Consider the following 21,188-nt stretch of genomic DNA (forward strand, 5'->3'; position numbering starts at 1 on the left):
ATGTTAGGAGGATCGATATGTTCTGCCTCCACCTTCATCTGCATACATGACAACATTCAGCCCATCTAGAGGCTGCAGCGGTGTCAATATTTGCACTCCTGTTACACTGTCGACCGCCCACAAGTTGAAGAACACAATGCATCTTCCCTTTCCAGCCAATACTGTTTATACAACTATAGAGATCAAAGAGTGAGGACAATATAGAAAGGTGTGTAGGGCGATAAAAGACAATGTCTGTATAGGTAAGAGCAGACAAAAAACAAGACATTGCAAAACACAGCTTTTACAGTATGGTAACATGTACAAACCTATTGTAAGATTGCAAATAGTGGGTACTCATACAGATATAATTTGATCACACAGCAATTACATGTAGAACAACATATAAAAGCACTACAATTATTTGTTTGCACTACTGTCTGAGTACTGTAAATGTGATTCCAGTAAACCCTCTATCCTCCATTAGATCAACTCTAAAATAGACACCCTGGCCTTTAGATAGTGTACTTTTCTATTCTTTTGCATGCTCTAAATGACAAGGCGCTTCAAGTAAATACTATTGACCCCAAGATTCCCTATAAACACAAAACTATTGCCATTTCTTTAAAAAAAAATGTGACTTCAGCAATTAAAACTCTACTAAACAGATCTTCTTTACAGCATAGCCCAAGAGCTGCATTACAGGGCCTAATGTCTCCCCACAGGGTGTTTAATGGCCAGGTCAATTTAGTTCTCTCTCCTCAAATGAATTATAATAACTACTTTATGGATTCAAGCGAAAGCCTGAGGGAGGGGAGGAAAAGTGTGAGTGAAGGAGGGTGAGAGAACTCATTATTGACACCGCCTCTGCATTTGGAAGAATGTGACAGGCTAGCTGACTGATTGAGACCGAGCTTCAGAAGGTGACGCACAGCGTTATGAGTGCGAGGGCCGAACTCCCCACTGGGTGAATCCTGCTAGTTCACAGGAATCACATCCCTGACATGTCACAAGCTTACAAAAGAAAGTTAATGTCTGAATGTTTCCACCTTTACTAGAACTTGATATTTTAATTTGTGATATTAATGAAATTTATGCAACGCTGGATAGTTTTTACAGTAACACTTTATTTTATGGGTCTGTAATTTCCTAATTATTTCCTAGGAAGTCTCCTTTAAGGGACTATACAATCTAAATTATAAAATAGATCTAAAACATAGACATGTTACATTGGTATACTTCCAATTAATTGATAAGTTAGGGTAACCTTGAGGCTTTTTAGTCAGTGCACAGCAGGTCAGCTGAGCATGCAAAAACATTTGTCTACAGGTAAATATGCAATTCCACATAAGTGTTTCCCACTATAATAGTACAGGCCTGGCGGGCCGCCAGGACAACTAGAACCCCCACCAGACCAAAAAATATTTTTTAAATGTCAAAAATAATGCCAAATATCCATTCATTCGCAAATCAATAGCGTTTGGGAGCCTCTGGGCAGCGCTGTCTCGAAACATGAGTTAACATCTGTGTCGTTGCCTGGGAAACTGCAGGTAGCGTAACTTCTTTTAAGGAGTAGGGCAGAGCGTAAGCCAGTGAGTGGTTAAGCCAAAGAGCGAGCGGCAGAAAAATAAAATGCGAGTGGAGCAGAGGAAAAGGTTAGCAGTAAGTTGTCAGTCTGGCAGTAAATTTACAGAACAGACTACAGTTTGTCAGTTAATAAATGCTGCAGCTTGTCAAGACTATGAAAAGTCACGTCTGTTGTTTCCCCAACTGCTGGAAAAGTGAAGGGGTTAGCTCCGAAGTTAGCAACAATGGGTTAGCCTAGCCTGACGACGCTAAACCGATAAATAGAAAACGGAGAAATGTGTAGCTGCCTGTTAAGGCCAAACCACTCAACCTAGGGGAAACACTGCACATTTATGGGGAAGTTTCCAATAATAAATAAATAATGAATCAATATTTTGTTGAGTTTAAATGGAGCAGTTCTTTCATAGGAATGCATTCCAAATAACATTATTCTTTCCAGGCAACTTCCTATTAAATTACTAAGAGATATTTCAGGAATTATAGACCAGTCTTCCTGTCTCCAGAAAGACTGGAGACAGAAGGGAATGATATGACACCTATCATGCCATTTTTATTGGCCTGCATTTGAATCAAGATTCAGGGGTTTCTATTTCTGTTATTTAGTGGCACTTGGTACAAAAGTACAGACGGTGATGACACATTTTTGGAAATTTTGTAGCCAGGGGTGTGTGGCGTACCTGTGCCACAATTGGAAATGGATAGAAACAATATATTTAACTGTCAGTAGAGCTGGCTTCGGAAATTGTTGGTTAAATCAGTTATTATTTCACTGTAGAAGGAAGATTATTATTCACTGAAACGCACTATGATGTCATTAAGCTGTAACAGCTGGTACTTCTATTGTCACAGAAACAGCACCAGAAAACTTAGTTCTGATGTTTAGCTGTGATGTGTATCTCAGGTCTCTTATTACTAGGACTAACACTAGTAACTTTCCTCTACACCTTTACCATAGAGCGAGATGATTGATGGTCTGTTGTGCAACCCCTGTTTAATCCCCTTTGTAGTTCCCTGACTACAAATTGTTAAGGGATAAATTTAAGAATGACTTCTGTTGTTTTGTCAAGGTCCTGTAATGTAAAACCATCACTGTCATATCAATCACTCAGTGTTGCATAAAGGAAAGCAATCAACTTTACTCTTTCTGTATCTATACGTTAACAAGGTGCAGTAACGATCACACTGTGTACCCTTCTCTTTGATCAGCAAATCTTTATATTAAACACTCATTAATATGAGGTGTAAGGAACATGATCCTCCTCAGTGGCATTCATCTGAAGGAAGCAGGAACAGCCTGATATGAACGAGGATTGTGTCAGGGTGTTTAAAATGAATCAAAATTTAAAAATGGAAAGTTAACCCTTTAACGCAGCAGCTCTTTCCCTAAAATTATGTTTATGTGACATGTCCGTTCAGACAATAACATCAATAATGCTCAAGTCCTTCAGTGCCAGATATTAGATGCATTATTTTATCAGTACCTCCCTTGAGTTGAGTTTGACCATGGCAGTAATTTAACTCTTCTATTCACAAAATACATTGAGGAAAATGCTCTACAGCAACAGAGCTGTTTTAAGTGATCAAGCAACAAGTTCTACTTCTTCACTTACCTACAGGATTTATGTATCAGCCTAAGTGAGTGTCTACCTAACAACAATTATACACAGTAAAAGTAATACTAATCATGAGAGATGTTTGTATCTAGTCAGAATTGTGAGTAGGTAGAGGTTTAACATGCGAATGTTCACCTGAGAAGACCTGTGTAATTATTGTGCTATATATACATATAGTAAATTGAGATTGTTGTTCACAGTTGTCATCTCTGAATAAATTAGTGAAATCTACGAACAGCTGATACTGTGTAAAATCTGAAAAACCTAGGTACATTCTTTAAAATGACGGATTTCATTTTAGGAAAACACTAAAAAACAGTCTTGTATTGTCAGTATTGTTATGATACTGAACAGAGATGTTGATTTTGTCTACATGGTGTACCCCTACACCTCAGACATATACTCTAAAATGGATGAATATTGGTACATCTCTTCGCATTTAGGTACTAACATACCGAATTACATGGCATTACTGCAATAAGTGCTCATATGTGCGCGCCTGAGAGCACTTCCAGAAGTCAAGACTGTTCTACAAATTGGTTCTAAGTAGGTTTGAAGAGGTCCACAAGCATTAACATTGATAATATTTAAATGAATAAGGCTCGCTCTAATTTCCCTTTGCACAAATTTGGATTTCTTCAATAAAATCCAGCCATTTGTCATGAGTAAGTCAAGCTCCCCAGCAATCATTTTAACTCATATTTTAACTATGGTGGAAGTGAGTGTGTCAACTCTTTCCTCTGATCTGTCTGTTCTGATGTTATTCATGCGTGTCACGTGTGAATATTTGATGCTCTAAATTATTTCTTAGACTTGTTAAGCATTTGTGATGTCTTACAAAACAGGCAACCCCTCCTCTGCTCATGTAGATTACCATTTTACCCCTTGCAAATACATTTTGTTGAGTAAAATAATGAGACACTGCAGTCATTTGGTTTAGTTAATGTGTTACTTCTAATGTACTCTATTAGTCCCTGGACATGATCCCTGTGAATTGCACAAGCTTGACTTACAAAACTAGAGTACAGTTTATAGTTTTCCTAGTTGACCTGGGAGCAAATACTGTTATAGTAAATATTCAAAATACATATATTTAAGTAAACTAAATGCCAAATAGGAGGGTGCCAGACAGGTGAGGTCACAAAATTATAGTAAAATATTTCACAGTACCATCGATTCTGAGATCAATCGACAAGATTAATATATGACAAACTAATCTCGTTGAGAGGTACCCATTCTATCGAGTAATCTAAAGGGGATTCAAACAAAACCTAAAAAAACATTTGAGAACTGGATGTTAAATGTTTGACACCTTCATCTCACGACGTGTGGAGAACGGCATACCTGTTGAGGCGGAGGGGGCTGCATGTAGCCCTGTGGGGGTGGTGGCGCCTGCATGACAGGCTGGGATGGAGGCGGCGGTGGAGGTGGAGGATGAGGGTGTCCGGTGGCAGGCTGGTATCCAGACGGAGGAGGCATAGGCTGACCCGTGGTAGCCATGATGTAGCCAGTTTGAGGAGGGGGGTGCTGCGACAGCACGGTGGGAGGAGCCTGATACATAGGGGGAGGCTCAGGGTTCTCACTGGAGCCCTGCCGACTCAGCGTCATCTGGCTGAACTGGGGTGCCAGCTCTTCTCCCTGGGAGGAATAGGAATGATGTTACTGGTGGGGTTTGTGCCTGCTATGTTTGAGACAGTACCTCTTCTGTATTTTGAAGCTGTGGTGTAAGGTCTAACTGAGGGCTGAGTGACTGAGATTGATCACCAAAACCACAATGCTACATTAACAATAGTGTAAGGGCTCTGGATAAATGAGCTTTAAAGGAACACCGTGACATTTTGGAAAATACGCCTGTCTGCCGTCTTTTAAGGAGTCAGATGAGAGGATTGATGTCAATCTCATCTCTTTCCATCCAGTGCAATGATGGACCCAGGTTGTGTTTGGCCATCCTGAACAAAACCCAGGTGACTCCTAGGTGTAATGGTGGTTAAGTTGTGAGCTAAAATATACAAATTGTAGTTGCTGGATCTTTCTTTGATGAAAAAAAAAGTGTGCACTCCAAATTATCAGTGCCTCTTAAAGGTGTGGGTCTATACTAACACTTATCCAGTTGCTGCTCATGTGGAAGAGCATGCTCACTTGGTTGATTAAGATCAGAGCACTATAATTTTCATGATTTTAGTGGATTAATTTTGAGAAGTGAACTCCAGATCCAAAATTTAACCACCTCAAATCAACTCTTATATTAACTTAAGTAGGATCAGGATCACCCAGTTTCACTCTTTTGGGGGTCAGTTTTCTAAGTTAACACACTTTAACACAATTCAAAGAATGCAAAGAAACACATTTTTAATAAAATACCAAAATGAAGTACCACAAAGCACAACTGCACTGCACAACATTTGTTTCTTGTCACTTTTTTAAATTATAGCAAATCACATGTGCTTGATGACGACACTCACTACCATTAACATCTCGGAAACTGATTTTCTTGTCCCAACTTCAGTCTCTCAGGCAGCCTGAGAGAAACTACTATCTGAATGGTTCAGAGCAGCAGACATAATTCTTCCATGATTGTGGTTAAATACCTAAGTAATGTAAATGAGAGCAGGGTATGAGAGGGTAAGAGTGTCTACTAGAATATAGCATTAGCTAACTGTGAAGTGTGAGGGTGTCAGTAATGCAGTCTTTCACCAAGTTAATATAAAAGAGATGAAGCTACAAGATGTGTCAGTACCATTGTGTACTGCTGGGGAGGAGAAACTGGCAGGAGAACCTGGGGGCAGGAAGGGCTGGAGTAGGAGACAGGCTGAGAGGGCTGCAGAGATGCCACCGGCTATACACGCCACCAGAAAGAGGGAGGAAATAAAGAGGCAGAGCACAGAGAGATAGAGAGTGGAGCAAGCCAGTCAGAAGGAGGGTGTCAGATGCAGGCGGATAGAAGGACATAAAGAGAAATGAAGACATAGGAAAGATGTGGGTAAGATTTCAGAGGAAAAGTTGTTAATGAACAGATGGATAGTAATGGAAATCACATTTAGTTTCCAAATATAGTCAAAAGCAGTTAAGCACTGACATAAAACTATATATATACAGAATGAAATGCAACTGCCACTATTCAGAGAGAAAAAGAGGAAATGGCTGCTATCAGACATGTTGTCATTGACTTTTTACGTTCATTACATTGAAACTACCTCTTTTTTACAGTACATATGACCAGATTCAACCACAGGCGCATTCATTTATTAATCATGTTAGAGAAGGAATGATGACATATGATCACTGTTGTATTGACCACCAGATTCAATTAAACCTCTGTAACTTGAAAGCATGTCTTCATTTTTGGTTGACATCAATGCCGGTTAATGGAAGTTCTTACCTGAGCAATCATGTGGTTGCCCATGGGGTGTTGCTGTGGAGTAGGCAGCAGGGCAGTCTGAGGTGGCGCCTGGGGCTGTGGCTGTTGTGGCTGTTGTGATGGGCAGGGAAGCAGGCTACGGCTGGACTGGGAGGCTGCGGGTGGGGGACATACATCAGGACTGACTAGGGGCAGGCCTAGTGATACAGAAAAAGACATCATAGATACAGGAAATTGTATTTTATATTAATTTCAGCTCTGAGTAAAATGCTGAACCCACAAAAACTTTTCTAGCAAAACAAGTTGGTCATTAAAAAAGGGGGTGATATTCACGTCGCTGTAATTGTTCTTGGATCATCCTCTATTTTACAACATAATTTTACATCATTTTCCTGGACCACTGGAGGGGAAACTTAAGTCACCATTTCAGCAAGAGGTGAAGTCTGTCTGTAGTTCAAATATTTTGGGTAAACGATAGTTCCAAAAGTCTCCTCGATGGTCTTAGAGCTTGATTCCACCAGGCGCGGCTGCATCACCTTCCGGCTGCGAAGTGGCCGCTGGAGCTGATCGCGGCCACTCTAGTTAATGCTTGTGATCCCACCAGACGCGCTGCGGTGCATTTCAGAAGCGTCTCAGAAATGTCTCTCTGCTCTGCACCGCTAAAAATACGTGCCTAGTCTATTTTGACGCAAGCAGCGTCAAGCTGCACAGAGCAGATCGAGCCAGACAGGAAGTCAGACACAGGAACGGCATAGAGCATCCGGTCAAAGTAAAACACCTGTGCAGACTCTGTATATCAAATCACTACATCAACATTACATTATAACCGGTGGCACCAGGCCAGAAGTCAACCTGTCAGAGGATATTTGTCACCATGGACAACGAGAGGTTCATCTCGAAAGTGGAAAATTACAAGATTTTATGACATCACTGCTGCCATGACTGCTCCAGTCCCTGGCTTCCCCTCGTATGACACTGTACGGAGGACAGAACAAAATCGCATCACAGTCGGAGAGCGATGCAGCCGTGGACAGTGGGATCAAGGCATTAACCTGCAGGGAATATTCAACAAGTTCTCAAACAGTTCAAAAATAAGTAAGACTATAAGTCTGCAGCTATGTCAGCAACTGTTCTTTGGCACAGTGGTGCTTTGAGCTAAACGCTAAGGACAGCAGGCTAACATGCTCATCATGACAACGCTAACATGATGATATTAAGCAGTTATGATGTGTACCATGTTCACCATCTTAGTTTAGTAAGTTAGTACAATAACATTTGCTAATTAGCAAAAAACAAAAAGTGCATTTGAGGCTGATGGGAATGTCATTAGTTTAGCAGGTAATAGGTCATAAACCTAAGTATTTGACAAATTTAAATTTTGACCTGATGGTGGTGCTTGTGAAAGAAATCAAGGGATCTCCAAAGTCATGTGGAATTTATCACTGACACAGGCTAGTTGTTTTCAGTTTCCAGTTTATGTGCTAAGCTAACTGGCTGCAGGCTGTAACTTCATATCTAATGATCTTCTCTTGGCAAGAAAGCGAGAATAAGCGTATTCCCCAAAATGTCAAACCATTGCTTAAGTAGCAATAATAAATTAAATGCACTAGAAAACAACTAGTTAGACCTAAATATCTCCTTTTCACACAAATTTTCTCTTCAATCCTTACCAGAGCGAGAGCCTTTACAGCTTCCCTGTGAGCCTTTGTTGCTGCCAAGGCTATCCCCTCTAGTGAGGATGGAGATGCCAGAGAAGCTGCTGGCCTTAGTGACGGGCGGCCGGAGGGTGCGGTTGGAGCTGTCTGAATCGGTGCTGCTCCAGGGCCGAGGCTCCAGGCACTTCATGTCACTGTCTGTGCTGCTTTGACGACTGCTGGATGCCCGGCTGGAGCTCTCACGGTTCCCTCTGAGAGAAGAATGGGGAGGAAGAGAAGGGAGACAAAAGGGTGGAATGAGGCGGATAAAAGAGGGATAGAGTCATAGAGCCAGGAGGGACAGTTTAAGATAAATAGGATGGGGGGGTGGGGGTGGGAGGTGGGAGAGAGAAAAGCACAGTAAGGTCATAAACAGGTAGAAAAAAACATATAGTTTTGACAGGATTTAGGGTGGGGCATTCAACACAGATGCATATTGACTTGTTCAGTGAAACCACGATACAAATCAGGCAACAAACCACCAAACAATATTATCTCCAGTTTTAAACATACAACCACACACACATTCACACAGACAAACACACATACAAACCCATCCACAGAGGAAAACACACATGCAGGGAGAAAAGATGCTCCAAACAATCAACACCGGGGTATCAGAGGATATTACATCGACACTGGATGAGACAAAATTCAATGACGTCGACGCACAAACCATCTAAGACTGGAGACAACATTCACAGAGAATTAGATACAGATAAACAATAACACATGCGTTTCAAATTTGTTGTATTATAGACAAGAGATGACACAGAAACAGACATACATACACCTGTAAATGAATACCAGACATACATAAACACTCAGACGTTTAAGAGCAGATGTACATCAACACTCAGACTCACACACACTATCTACAAAATAACCACTTGCTACCACTGGTTCACCACTATGTTTCTTTAAACTATATTGCTGTATACACACTCATCGCCTTTGTGGTTTGTTGTTGTGATGCTGTCACCCTGGATAAGGGTAGCTGCCAAGAAAACCAATGATCACACTGTAAGCGTAACCACCACTCTGGGAAACCCCTCCATCACAAGTGAATAGCTGAGTCTGCCATTGACATGTCAGCATTAAAAATATTATTGTTCCAGTTGAAGATGCAGAGAGTGGATGGCCTTACTGTGCTTGTGCATGATACAAATAACTTCTACATTGAAGAGAAGTTTAAATAACAATTAAACGCAGAAAAGAAAAATGTGTCAGCTCCAATATATGTGGTGTAGCATTCAATTTAATGTAGCTAGCAAGCCTTGCAGGTAAAGAGAAACCTATGACTGCATTGAGCACAGCAGAGGAAAAAAAAAAACAGGCAAGTCAGCTGTAAACACTTGCTTTTTTTGTTCCTCTTAGAGAGATATGAACAGAGTATGTCCATGTAGAGATAACAAGAGTCAAATAAAGTCAAAACATGTAAGGCTGATTGTGGGAATCTCGATGACGAGAACAGGGATGTGGTGAGGGTTGTAAAACCCTTGTGATAGTGAGTGGTGTTTGAAGGTGGCTGTGGCTGATAAATATTTCAGAGACTGTAATTAATGGAGGATCTATTTTGAGTCCTCTCTCTGCACAGCCTATTTTAAGGAAGGGTGGGTGCTCTGCCGTTCTCTGTAAAAGGCAGACACACACTTGTTCGCTCTGTTCTGCAGACAAAGATGAGAGCAGGATGAGCGGGAGGAGGGAATCTGCTGCTGATCACATGATATTTCATCTACACTCTCTCCTCACGACAGCATTCCCCCATCACACGGAAGCAGGGAAGCTGAGCTGTTATCGTTCTGAGCTTCCATCGCAATCAACTAATCTTTATTGGCACGAGTGTTGGTGTTACATTATTGCCAAAGCGCAGTTACATAGTATTGAATATTAGATCACTCTTAGTCTTAATTTGACTGCTCACTTAACCCACATCTCTCTTAAGAGCTTCTTGTTTTGGTTCATTTAAGTCAGTGGTTATATGGTGTTATTAGTTAAAAGCATGCATTCTATAAAAGGTTAACATATACTTATATACTTTTTATGAATGTATTTTTGCATCTATCTATACCTATCTATATTCTCCATATTGTAATTTTACTATTTTTATTTCTGTGTACTTTGTGCAAAGTTAAGATTTTGACATTGTTTGCATGTCTGTCGGTCCTGGAGGGGGGATCTCGCCTTTTTTGTTGTTCCTGAGGGTTCCTTTTTTCACCCATTTAAAAAAAAAAAAAGGGGCGGGCAGGGGTTCCTTTTCCAGAGGGTCTAAGGATAGAGGGTGTTGTCTGCTGTGCAGGTGCCCCTTTATGAGCACTGCTTGCACGCACATCACAAATGGTGGAAGTGCTCTGTTTCATAAATAACTGTCACTCTTTCATGGGTATATGTGTGGTGTTTCTTTAGATTAGTTAGACATGTCAAAATTAACACAAGAGAAAATGATCTAATGTTGCAAATTTGTTGAAAAAGGTCTTAGATTGTAAAGCCCTTTGATGCAAATTTGTGATTTTGGGCTATATAAACAAATTTGACTTGACTGGACTGGGATATCAAGCTCATTTTTGGGTGAAATGTAAAAAGACTGTTATTTTTTGTGATAAATTCTTTAGCAGTATTTTAAAGAAAAATGCCCAAAAAATAACTGGCTGCAGCTTCTAAAATGTAAATATTTGCTTGTTTTGTTTTTCTTTCTTCTTCTTCTACTACAGTAATAAAACATCTTTGGGTTTTGAGCCAACTTGGGCTCTGGAAAATTATGATGGACATTTTTCACTAATTTCTGATACTTTATAGTCCAAAAGATTAATCAAGAAAATAATAATCAGATTAATCAATAATAAAAAATAATCGTTTGCAGTAGCCCTAATGCACTGTAAGAGAAACATAATCTTTTCTTTACAGTCTCATGTTTCTTGTCAGTTCTCCAGAACATTTGCATGTATGTACTGCTTACATTTTTACGTGCTACTATGCAACAGGTGACATGTTAACAAAAACTACAAGACTAAGTCAACCACAAAACAAACAGGTTACTGTGGAAGAGATGCAGTTACTTTATATAAAAATGTAGTTGACGGTGGATGGGTGGAAGGGTAAGTAGGTCAATCAGTCCCCAGTGAAACCACAAAGCAGCCATGCATGGGCCATGAGAAGCCCCACGGTGCAGTGCTGGAATAGCCATCAATCAGCCGACTATGCCAAGCAAAGATATAAAAACCACCACAAGTCACCACTATCATCACCAAACCACTTTCAAATATGGGCATGGCAACACACAAGTCAAAGTCAACAGCACCCCAATACCTAAAGATCTGCCTCCTCTTTTGAGAGCTAGAGCAGTAGCCCTCAGTGGAAAGTCTGTTGGGGTTAACATTAGGAGAAAATGCCGGGGTTACAGGACTGGAGTGGAGAACAGGAGAGGGTTTTGGGGATAGTGAGATAAAGAGGGGTGGGAGGTAGAGGTTGGAACAATGTAGAACTTTTACCCCTGAGAAGAAAGAGGGAATAAGGAAAAAAAAATGCACACGAGGCAGAAACTTTGACTGTTGAACGGCCCACGCCTCCTCTTTCTCTCTCTCAGCATATTATGTTCTAATCTTTCAACCTCAACGGCCAGGGTGCTTAGGGATGGAGGCTGACTTTAACTGCTGTTTGAGCTAACTACTTTCAAAGAAGCCATCTTTCCCCTACCTACAAATCTTTTTCAAAGATAGTGTGTCCCTCCTAGTCGGGCAAAAAAATAAATAAATAAATAAAAAATAAGGGAGGGGGAAAAATGCAAATTGATCATTTGGCTGGCAATGAAGATAATAAAACAAATGTGAAAAATATGTTTTGTAAATTGTCTTTTTCCAGAAAATGTTGTATGAAGTCAACTTCACTGTTAGATCTCTGTAAGGAGCTATACTATGTGGAAAATTGTCAGATTTGTACAGAGAATCAATAATTATTCTGTTAAGTTTGCTATGTTTATGGGTCTACAGCACCCTACCTTTCATAACTAAAACCTGACAAACAAACTGTAACTTTAAGGGAAGAGGTGGCAAGGATAGTCTTACAAATTACACACATTAGTCGCCAGGTGGATGCATCATCTTACCTGTTGTCGTTGATGTATCCATTCTGAGAGGACTGTAAAAAAAAGGACACCTACACATTATGAAAAGCTTCATTCATCCAGGAGTACTTAGGCAAAGCTTTAATAGCTACAGATCAGTGTTTGAGAAGTTTTTAAGACATATCACTCAGATTGTAAAGATTACCTTGTTTTACTACACTGGTAATTAAACATATAGTTCTTACTCTTTTTTGATTAAGAAATACTGAAATCTGATTTAATGTTCTTAATGTGTAATCTGTCCTTCCCAGTGTTTGCTACTCTGTCCAGGTCCAATACTTACTTCTCGGGCAAAGATCCGGTCTCGTACCCGCTGATATTCTTCCTCTCGCTCTTCAATGGACTTGCTACGCCGCCCGTCCTGCAGCGGCACACGGATCTAACATTTGGATAAAAAAAATTATTAAGTTACTGTTAATGTTAATTAACAGTAGTCAGTTAATGTGCTAATAATAGTTAATAATATTAATTAGTGTTAATATTAGTTAATGTGCTCTATTGGCAAATATCACCACACTTTGTGCTGCTGCAAAGATAAATAGCAGTAAGTCACATGACAACATCAGTAGCATGCAAGAGAGAACAACTGCCTGCTATCAAAACAACATTATGGAAAATGTGTGTGCAAAATGAACGTTTTGAAGGCGGAAGCAGCGTGGGAAGTTTTGACACCACAACAGTGACAGAACGCTTGCAGATTCATACAATGGAATATGACAAATAGCATCAAACAAACATTTTAAGGAAAAAAGAAGTGTGACAAACTTGCTCCAGACAGCAACAGAGCAAAGCTGACTAAAAAAAAAATGCAGAACTTTATTTATCCTTGTGACCACATTTTGTGGATGAAATTATGAGGTTTCAGTGCTTCATTGAAATCCTCAGAAACAACTGTTCCATGTCTGTACATGAAAGTTAATACGTTCCTTTTGAAACATATAGAAAATATTGAAGCTATGAGTTTTACAGCTGACATACAGAGTTTAAATGTGTCTTGTCTGACAGCACACTGAATAGATTCAAGTTTTACACAGCAGACAGCGGTGCTCCAGGCTTAACAGTTTTGTGGCTCAGACACAGGGAATCAGCAGCGATGAAGAAGACATTAAATGCAAAAACTGCATGAAATTTTAAGAGATGACATAAGGAACATGCAAATGACTGTACTGAATACGGTTGACCTATTAATACTTTAATAGGCCACTCTTTATGTACTGATATTGGAAATAAATAAATAAATAAAAAAGCGTTATCAAGTCATCTCTTTTGCAGTCAAAAATAAGGTGTTATTTTAATTTATCGTCAGTGGGTTTTTTTATTGGTAAAATGCTGTGTCGGAGTTTATGATTGACAGAAGTTGGCAGGCTCTGCCCTGCTGGCAGGGAAACAAGACTGACGTTAGCAGTGCACTTTTCCCTGGTGCAACAAATGTTTGGTGGCTCGTTCAGCAAGCTACAGTACAGGATAAGACGTGCTCATGTTTGTAAGTTTGATAAGGAGACTTTAGCAGGTAAAAGTAATGTAGGTTGTTGTTCAAAGTGTGCTGTTCTTGTGTTGTGTAGCAGGCTGCTATCAGGATATGACAGAACTGTAACGTTACTGCTTTATGCAACAGTGGTTTAAAATGCAGAGATTTCACTGGATATATGGAAACAAGTTCTCCATTTACATAGACAGAGAACTAACGTCATTCTGAATAATGAATGCAGAGATTGAGACACCATCATGAAACCAAAAAATATAAAATATAAATTTCTCTCTCATGGTTTCTGATTTTGTCTCAGAGGAGAACACAGGGCATGTGATTCACAGAGCAGATATGTACGCTGTAGCAGACAAAAAACATGAAATTTAAAACATTCTACATACAGGAAACCTGAGATGTCTAATCAGCATAATGTCAGAAAATATATGTGGTTGGACCAGGGGTGAACAGAGAATTTAATGGTTTGCACTTAAACCATTGCGCCTAAAAGTGGACTTAAAGGGACTAAGCCTCCTCCATTATCTGTACCACCCCTTTCAGGTTGTTGAATCTCTTCTCATGCCAATTTTCATCTCTGCTGGGATGGATGCAATTTGCCACTCGCATGCCAACTGTATAACTACAATAATGTACAGGATTCACTGTTCAAACCCTGCATGCTCTTCAAATAGCAACCATTGATATAATAAAGGAAACGTCTAAAGTCTTATAAAAGTTATAAAGTTATATACCTCTATTTGAAATAATTAAGAGTTCAATTTAATGATTAAAACACAGCTGGGTCATAGTAGTACTTCTGTACTTGAAGCCATACTGCCCCACTTCTCCTACTTCCAGATACTCAGATACTCTGGAGGTTCACCACTATTAATCTGTGAGTATTTGATTCAAAGCTTAGTTGTCATCACAAATAGACCTTGCCTCCTTTCATCTGATCTGGAAAAGATAATCAACTGTCTTATTTCATCACATCCCGACAACTGTAAGTTCCTCTACTCCTATCAAAGAAACAACTATGGGATCCATCTTTAACTGATGCAACAAGCTGCAGCAAGACTTAACCAGAATAACAGGACCACTTGTTTCAAATATGTTGACTAAAAGTGTTGATTGTGGTGTAATAATAAAAAAAAAATTTTTTCCTTCTCCTAGTGAGACTTGCCTAAAGTTAAGTGTTTTGTAACAGAGAATTTTACCACTGAACTGCTTCTGTTTACAGCTACAGTATGAAGGTGAGGGAAGAAGTAGCACATGATTGGACCATTTGTACCATTTAGATACTTTGGCATTTGAATTAAAAACACATTTAATTGTAATAATTAAAAAATGGATGGTGAAAATGACAGTCAACAAATATTATAGTATACAGTGCATCCTACCTGATTATCATCCTTGTCCATGCTGGCATCATCTCTCTTAAGGATGAATTTCTTCTGGAAGTCCATGTTACGTTCATCCTTGATGTGTTCAGAGAACCTTTGCTCCGGGCTGTAAAAACAACAGAGGACAAACGGCATGCTTAACATACTAAACAACACAAAATTCGTTAAAAATTAAACAAGACAAAACATAACATATGGCTGCATTATAGATCTGCAAAAAATTTGTTTGCCCATTTCTGAGGTACACGATTTACTACTTTATGCCTTAGCACATCCTCACACATTAATTATAATTAATAATCATTAATTAATAATAATTTGAAAACTATAACTGTTAAGGTGCAGCTGGCTGCTGTTAACACCAGCAACACTTCACCTTAAGTCTATTCTACTGGCTAGTGGCTACTGACACAGTCACTGACTTTTCAACTTTTAATTTGTTTGTCTTGTCTTCTTGTGATCTTCCTCTGGCATCTGCAAAGAGTTGTTCTGCCACTGAAAAGTTGATCACCACTAGGGAGAGTTTCCCTCTGTTGGGTATGATTTTAGCTGTTGCTCAGAACTGTACAGTTATAAAATATTTAAGAATCTACTCTTGAGAATATTTAAGCCCTTTACTGTGTAATATTTTTGTAGATTTGGGAATGCTCCTTTTTATTACATGGTTTGTATGTTACAGTTGCTATTAGGAAACCTAATATCATGAATTTGTAACCAAACAAGTGCCATTTGTGTTGGTGTCCTTCCCATCAGCCCTTAGAAATTATATCAATGCTGTTTAATTGCTTTCTCTACGGTTTATTACAAATTTAATATCTTTATTTCCTGACAGTAGTAGTTATAAATTCACTTTGCAACAAATCTGAAAGTTCCCAAATATTGAATGCTTTACAAAATAACGTTTGTTAGTTTGTGACTGATATGTCATGTATTAGTCAGAGTTGAGAGAATGACGACAGAAAGCAAGGACTATAAAAAGAATAATCCATCCATTTGGCAGGATTTTTCAACATAAAAATTCCAAGTAATTTATTCCAGGCATGGAAGAAAAACAATATATTTGTATGGATCACACACTCCTCACCAAGGACAAACAAACTGGCCTTGGTTATGGCGTGCAGTGGGCAAACGGGTAAGTTTTTCCAAAATAACTGAATTACCAGTGATACCACATTTGCTACGTACACATATTTTACTGATTAGCTGTGGTTTTGGGCAAACTTTAAAGAGCTTGCTTGCATCACTATATTGATGAGTTCCTCTCTTACTGCCTCAAGTACACACACAATGTGAAATACACACATTTTTGCCATTCATTGAGTGGTTGTGTTGAATCAATTAGGTTCATTCAGAGCCTAAGATGGTCTCATTTCTGTATTCAGCAGAAACTAACTTTCCATTCAGTTACATGCTGCTGCTCTGTTTAATTTTTGGTTCAGGTATTTCTTCATCTCGTTCAAATGTTTATGACTGTGGAATTCTTGCGTTACCTTCATGATGTATGTTGTGTTTCCTGTGTTGCCACAGCAAACTCTATATCATGGATTTTGTTATTGTGTGGTTGTTTACAGTATTTATGTAGCTTTGTGATTTAATTTGCATATAAAAACTCTACCATAACCCCTATTAACAACCTGACATCTGGATTTTTACGAGAAAATATAAAGTCTGGTGTTTCTTTAACTGTTATTTTACTGTTTTGAGCACTTCAAGTGCATTGCAGACTACAACCTATGCATACCTATATATAGATTTGCAAAACACGTAATCCTAGATCAAATTTCTTGTAGCTTCAAGACTGCAGCTGCTGAGGCCTGGACCAAAGTCGGGAACTACACTTACATGCGTGTGTTGCCCGTCTTGTTGATGATGACAGCCTTGCCTGTCTGATCTACATTGTGGTCCATGCCGAAGTAGGCGGCCACACGGTGCAGCAGCATACGGTGATAAGAAGTCATCTGAGGAAACTTCTTATACTGGTTACTGCAGGGAACATAGAATACAAAGTTGTGAGTAAAATGTTATTTCAATGCTGTATTGCAAAGAATTGCCAACTACTAATCTTTTAAGTTTTGTCTTTTTGTTGAATGCTGTAAAGTCCATTTCCATAATGTGTAGATTCTTATTGTTAGCATTTAAAATAATGTGAGAAAAAGGGGCTCATGCTTGTTCTACATACAAAGAAACTTACTTAAACATATTTTAAAAAGGACTGTCTGACACAACATTCCTTTTTAGCAAAACTGTATTCTAGATATTTTCTAAAGTATAGTGGTAAATACTGAATTATGCCATTTTGTAACCCCTGCTATACCTTCTGTTGTCTTGTTACCCTCAAGATTTTTTTTTCTAAAAAATGTGAATTCTGAGCTTTTTGATTAGCAGGATCTTCCACTTTTGGGACAATCAATTTGGCTCTATTGTGTACAAGATGATTGAATGCTCAGATCATAATACTTCTGTTTAATAAAACTATTCATGTTAAGGGGAACACAGAGTCCTAGCTGTCAAGCCTAAACTTGCCTTATAATATGAACTATAACCTGCCATATTTATCTTATTACCTCAGCAGTCTATAAATAAAAAGGAATGGATGTAGAACAGCTAAATTTAAATGCAAGTGAGTGGTTATGAAGAACGTGGCTTACTTGTCGTCATTAATGAACTCCAGGATATCTTGTTCTAGTTTGAGCAGCATCATTCGATCCCTGCTGGGCCAAAGGGGGAGAGAGAGGGAGAGAGGGAGAGAGAGAGAGAGAGAGAGAGAGAGATCAGAGAAGAGAGTGGGTCACTAAGTTGGATGCAGAAAGCATACCAATCAAAGTGCTGCAATAAATACTTCCAATAATAATTGTATCAATGTCATTACAATGGTTAGTCTTTCTAGCCTGCAATTTCATCATCAACAAACTCATGCAAAGGATGAAGGACTTGGACTTTTCGGACAAGATTGTTACTTGGCAGCAAATGCACGGTACCCCTTGCCTATTGACTGCTAATGGAATATTAGCCCTTCAACAGTTATGCAAACTTTAAATTAAAATTATTGATCATTACTCTAACATTGTGCACTACATGGTGCTTCTTTTGGTTAATTAGGCAGGTAATTTAAACAATCATCCAGCAAACAGCTGTATCCTACTTAGTTCATTTTCAATTTTTTTTATTTAGATATCAGTCATTATTTTGTGACAATCTCATACCTGGGATTGTTTTTCAGTGTGTTGACCAGAAACTCGTGAACATCGATGCCCGTGGAGTCAGTGTATTCCTGACTGGAGTCTAAAAGAGAGAGGGGGAAAGTAAATATGCAGACAAAAGAGAAAGAAAAGGCTGAGAGACTGGGAAGGCAAAGAGAGAGAGAGACTGACACTTTTGTAAGGTGCAGGAGAGACAGAAAAAGTGAAGTCAGAATGCTGCTAAGCATAACTCCTAAAATGGCACCTCACCACACCAGAAACAACATTCCAGGTTGTTCAGGGAGGATAAACATAAGGAACAGATAGCATGAGATACCAGCTAACTGTTATTCTACGTTTTAACACACAAACACACTTTTCAGGGGATAATTTTTCACTACTTTCCACTACACTAGGCAGTTGCAGAGAGACAGAGAGGTAAGTAATTCAAGAAAGAGGAGGGAGGGATCCCATTATCTTTCAGAGAAATTAGCTTGACATCATATTAGCTTGGGTATTAATAATACAAGCGGACATATTTACAAGTAACAGTCATGAAGGATGTATAATATGTTAAATGAGCCTGCTGTTTAGCATTCATTATATTTGTGTAGGGGAAAGTATTTTTATTATTATTATCACATATTTGTACAGAACTTATAATCTTGTCTTGGGCAGGACTATACAGGGTGTCTAAAGAGTTGTAATCACAGGTTTGATTAGCACCTCCTATGTAAAAACTTACCACGTGACAACATCTTTCGTGGAGTCTTGTCCTTCTTCTCCTTCTCTTCATTTTCATACTCGTCCTTTGAGGACTTCTCCTCTTCCTTGTCTGATGGACAGCTGATGTGAAGCTGGATGATATCCTGGAAAATGACATTCCATTGCTATGAGAAAAGATGGTAAGATCTTGGATTCTATTTTTGTTATATTTTGTCTACTAAGCACAGTTGATCCTACACCGACTGCTTTTGCACACGAAATGTAGCAAACTAGGCTAAGTGCCCAGGTATGGACTGAGGTTAGTGTTGGGGATTAGGGGTGAGGGTTAGAGACATGAACGGTACCGATTCTGGAGGTCCATCATTGGAGAACGGACCAGAAGACTCCTCACACACTGCCAGACTCCGTACCAACTTCAGTTTAGCATTAGACTGAAACAGAATCAAACACATGTATTATCTATTAAAAATACAAACGACACAAATAATGAGCCTTGAGATAATCTTTTATATTTCTCAATACTGGGGGTTATAATATAAAATAGCAAAACCATACAGATCCTGTGTATGATGTGTAGCTATGTGTGTGTGTGTGTCATCAAGTGTTTCTTTCACCTGATGTTTGTGATAGGAAGAGAAAATCCTCAACTAACATGTTCTGCTGTTACTTTGTACTTTAGAACCATAAACCAGCTAAAATGTGCCTAAAAAGCGTAAAATCTTACATAAAGCCCCGAATTACGACTAATAATAAGAGTTCCCTGAGGAATGGAAGAGGGGCTGAGGTGAGACATGGAGAACACACAGCTTCAATACAACATAGCTGCTTAGGATGCTGTCCCTTGACAGATTATGTACTAAAACCTAGAGGGAAACTAAATGAGGGTGATCCAACTTCAAAAATGTTATCACTGTGTAACTGTACTACATTAATGAGCAGAGAGAACATGTTCTTATCTCTTTTACAGGAAGAGAATTAGTTAGGTAAGTTTTAGGTCAATATAAGTAGACAATGAGCTTATGCTAAGGCAGTGGTTCCCAAACGTTTTTGTACCACAACGCCCCTTTAAAAGGTTATTTTTTTGTCATGGTGCCACGAGCCACCCAACCCCCAAATGTAACTTGTGTAGCCTACATGTAGACAGAAGCTCATCTGTTTTAACTATTTCTATTATATTAGACTGTACTGTATCAATATTAAGTTAGATAATATCAGCTCATTCTCAATCACTCAGAATAAAAGCCAACAAGTGCTGTGCAGATTTACAGACAAATAATTTTAAAGAAACAATGAATACAATTAAATATGTATAGCAACACTTAGTATAAAGAACAACCTTCTTATGAGAAGTTGTTGTTTATTCTATTTCTTTCCTTCTCAATTGTCATTTCATTTAATTCATAATGTCTAATTATTGAGAATAATTAATAATTGTTATTATTTTATATTGATAATTCATATTTTTATTGCATTTACGGTCATATTTCTTTGTTTTCATAGGATGTTTGCTGACTGGTGAACTCTTCTGTTCACTGTGTGCTTCTTTATTGTCATTTATTTTCTTTGTATTTTTCTAAATCATGTTACATTTATTAGTTAAGTATTTTTTTTGGTGGTTTGTTTTTTTTCCTTAAGATGAGAGGGGGTCCAATGTATAAGCCTATTGCTTCTTGACCTCTCCTGTCACATCTGTTTTATTTCAATTATCTGGATTTTACACTGCTTCATATGTGTGCAAATTAAAAATGAAAATAAATGCACCTTGGAAGTAGGTGATGATGGACCAGCAATCCCTACACGGTTTTTTGTCTGACACAGGCAAAAAAACAGACTACGGCATTAATCAAGAGGTCTAAGCAAGACACAGAATCTCTTCACGTCGTATCTGAACGCAGCTTGCTCAGCAGGATAGAGTGGTATCTTGGAGTGAGACATAACACAGACAGTCTGGCTTTTTTTAAATTAGAAAACAATCGTCTTGTTATTAAATATTACTGGTATCAACTGTCTTAACTGTCTCATAGCCTCACTTAGGTCACTCTGACAACTACATTTAACTCTCTT

The 21,188-nt window shown here is 38.7% G+C and overlaps 1 protein-coding gene across 11 annotated transcripts in view; it reads right to left on the reverse strand.

Moving 5' to 3' along the window:
• The window catches only part of LOC137181270 (R3H domain-containing protein 2), a 64,199-nt gene that overhangs the window by 14,194 nt on the left and 28,817 nt on the right, over window positions 1-21,188 (reverse strand). For 2 of the 11 annotated variants that reach the window (XM_067586844.1, XM_067586845.1), the window contains exons 7-19: window positions 19,469-19,555; window positions 19,144-19,267; window positions 18,423-18,501; window positions 17,868-17,927; window positions 17,062-17,202; window positions 15,217-15,325; window positions 12,635-12,730; window positions 12,334-12,383; window positions 11,538-11,591; window positions 8,208-8,443; window positions 6,559-6,734; window positions 5,917-6,015; window positions 4,524-4,817 (exon numbers count right to left, since the gene is read on the reverse strand). In XM_067586844.1, the coding sequence (XP_067442945.1) occupies window positions 4,524-4,817; window positions 5,917-6,015; window positions 6,559-6,734; window positions 8,208-8,443; window positions 11,538-11,591; window positions 12,334-12,383; window positions 12,635-12,730; window positions 15,217-15,325; window positions 17,062-17,202; window positions 17,868-17,927; window positions 18,423-18,501; window positions 19,144-19,267; window positions 19,469-19,555 (1,605 nt within the window). The remainder of the gene's footprint in view (window positions 1-4,523; window positions 4,818-5,916; window positions 6,016-6,558; window positions 6,735-8,207; window positions 8,444-11,537; window positions 11,592-12,333; window positions 12,384-12,634; window positions 12,731-15,216; window positions 15,326-17,061; window positions 17,203-17,867; window positions 17,928-18,422; window positions 18,502-19,143; window positions 19,268-19,468; window positions 19,556-21,188) is intronic. The other 9 variants (XM_067586855.1, XM_067586854.1, XM_067586847.1 and 6 more) reach the window with 8 other exon arrangements.

This window comes from Thunnus thynnus, chromosome 4 (genome assembly GCF_963924715.1).
Source record: "Thunnus thynnus chromosome 4, fThuThy2.1, whole genome shotgun sequence".
Classification (NCBI taxonomy): domain Eukaryota; kingdom Metazoa; phylum Chordata; class Actinopteri; order Scombriformes; family Scombridae; genus Thunnus; species Thunnus thynnus.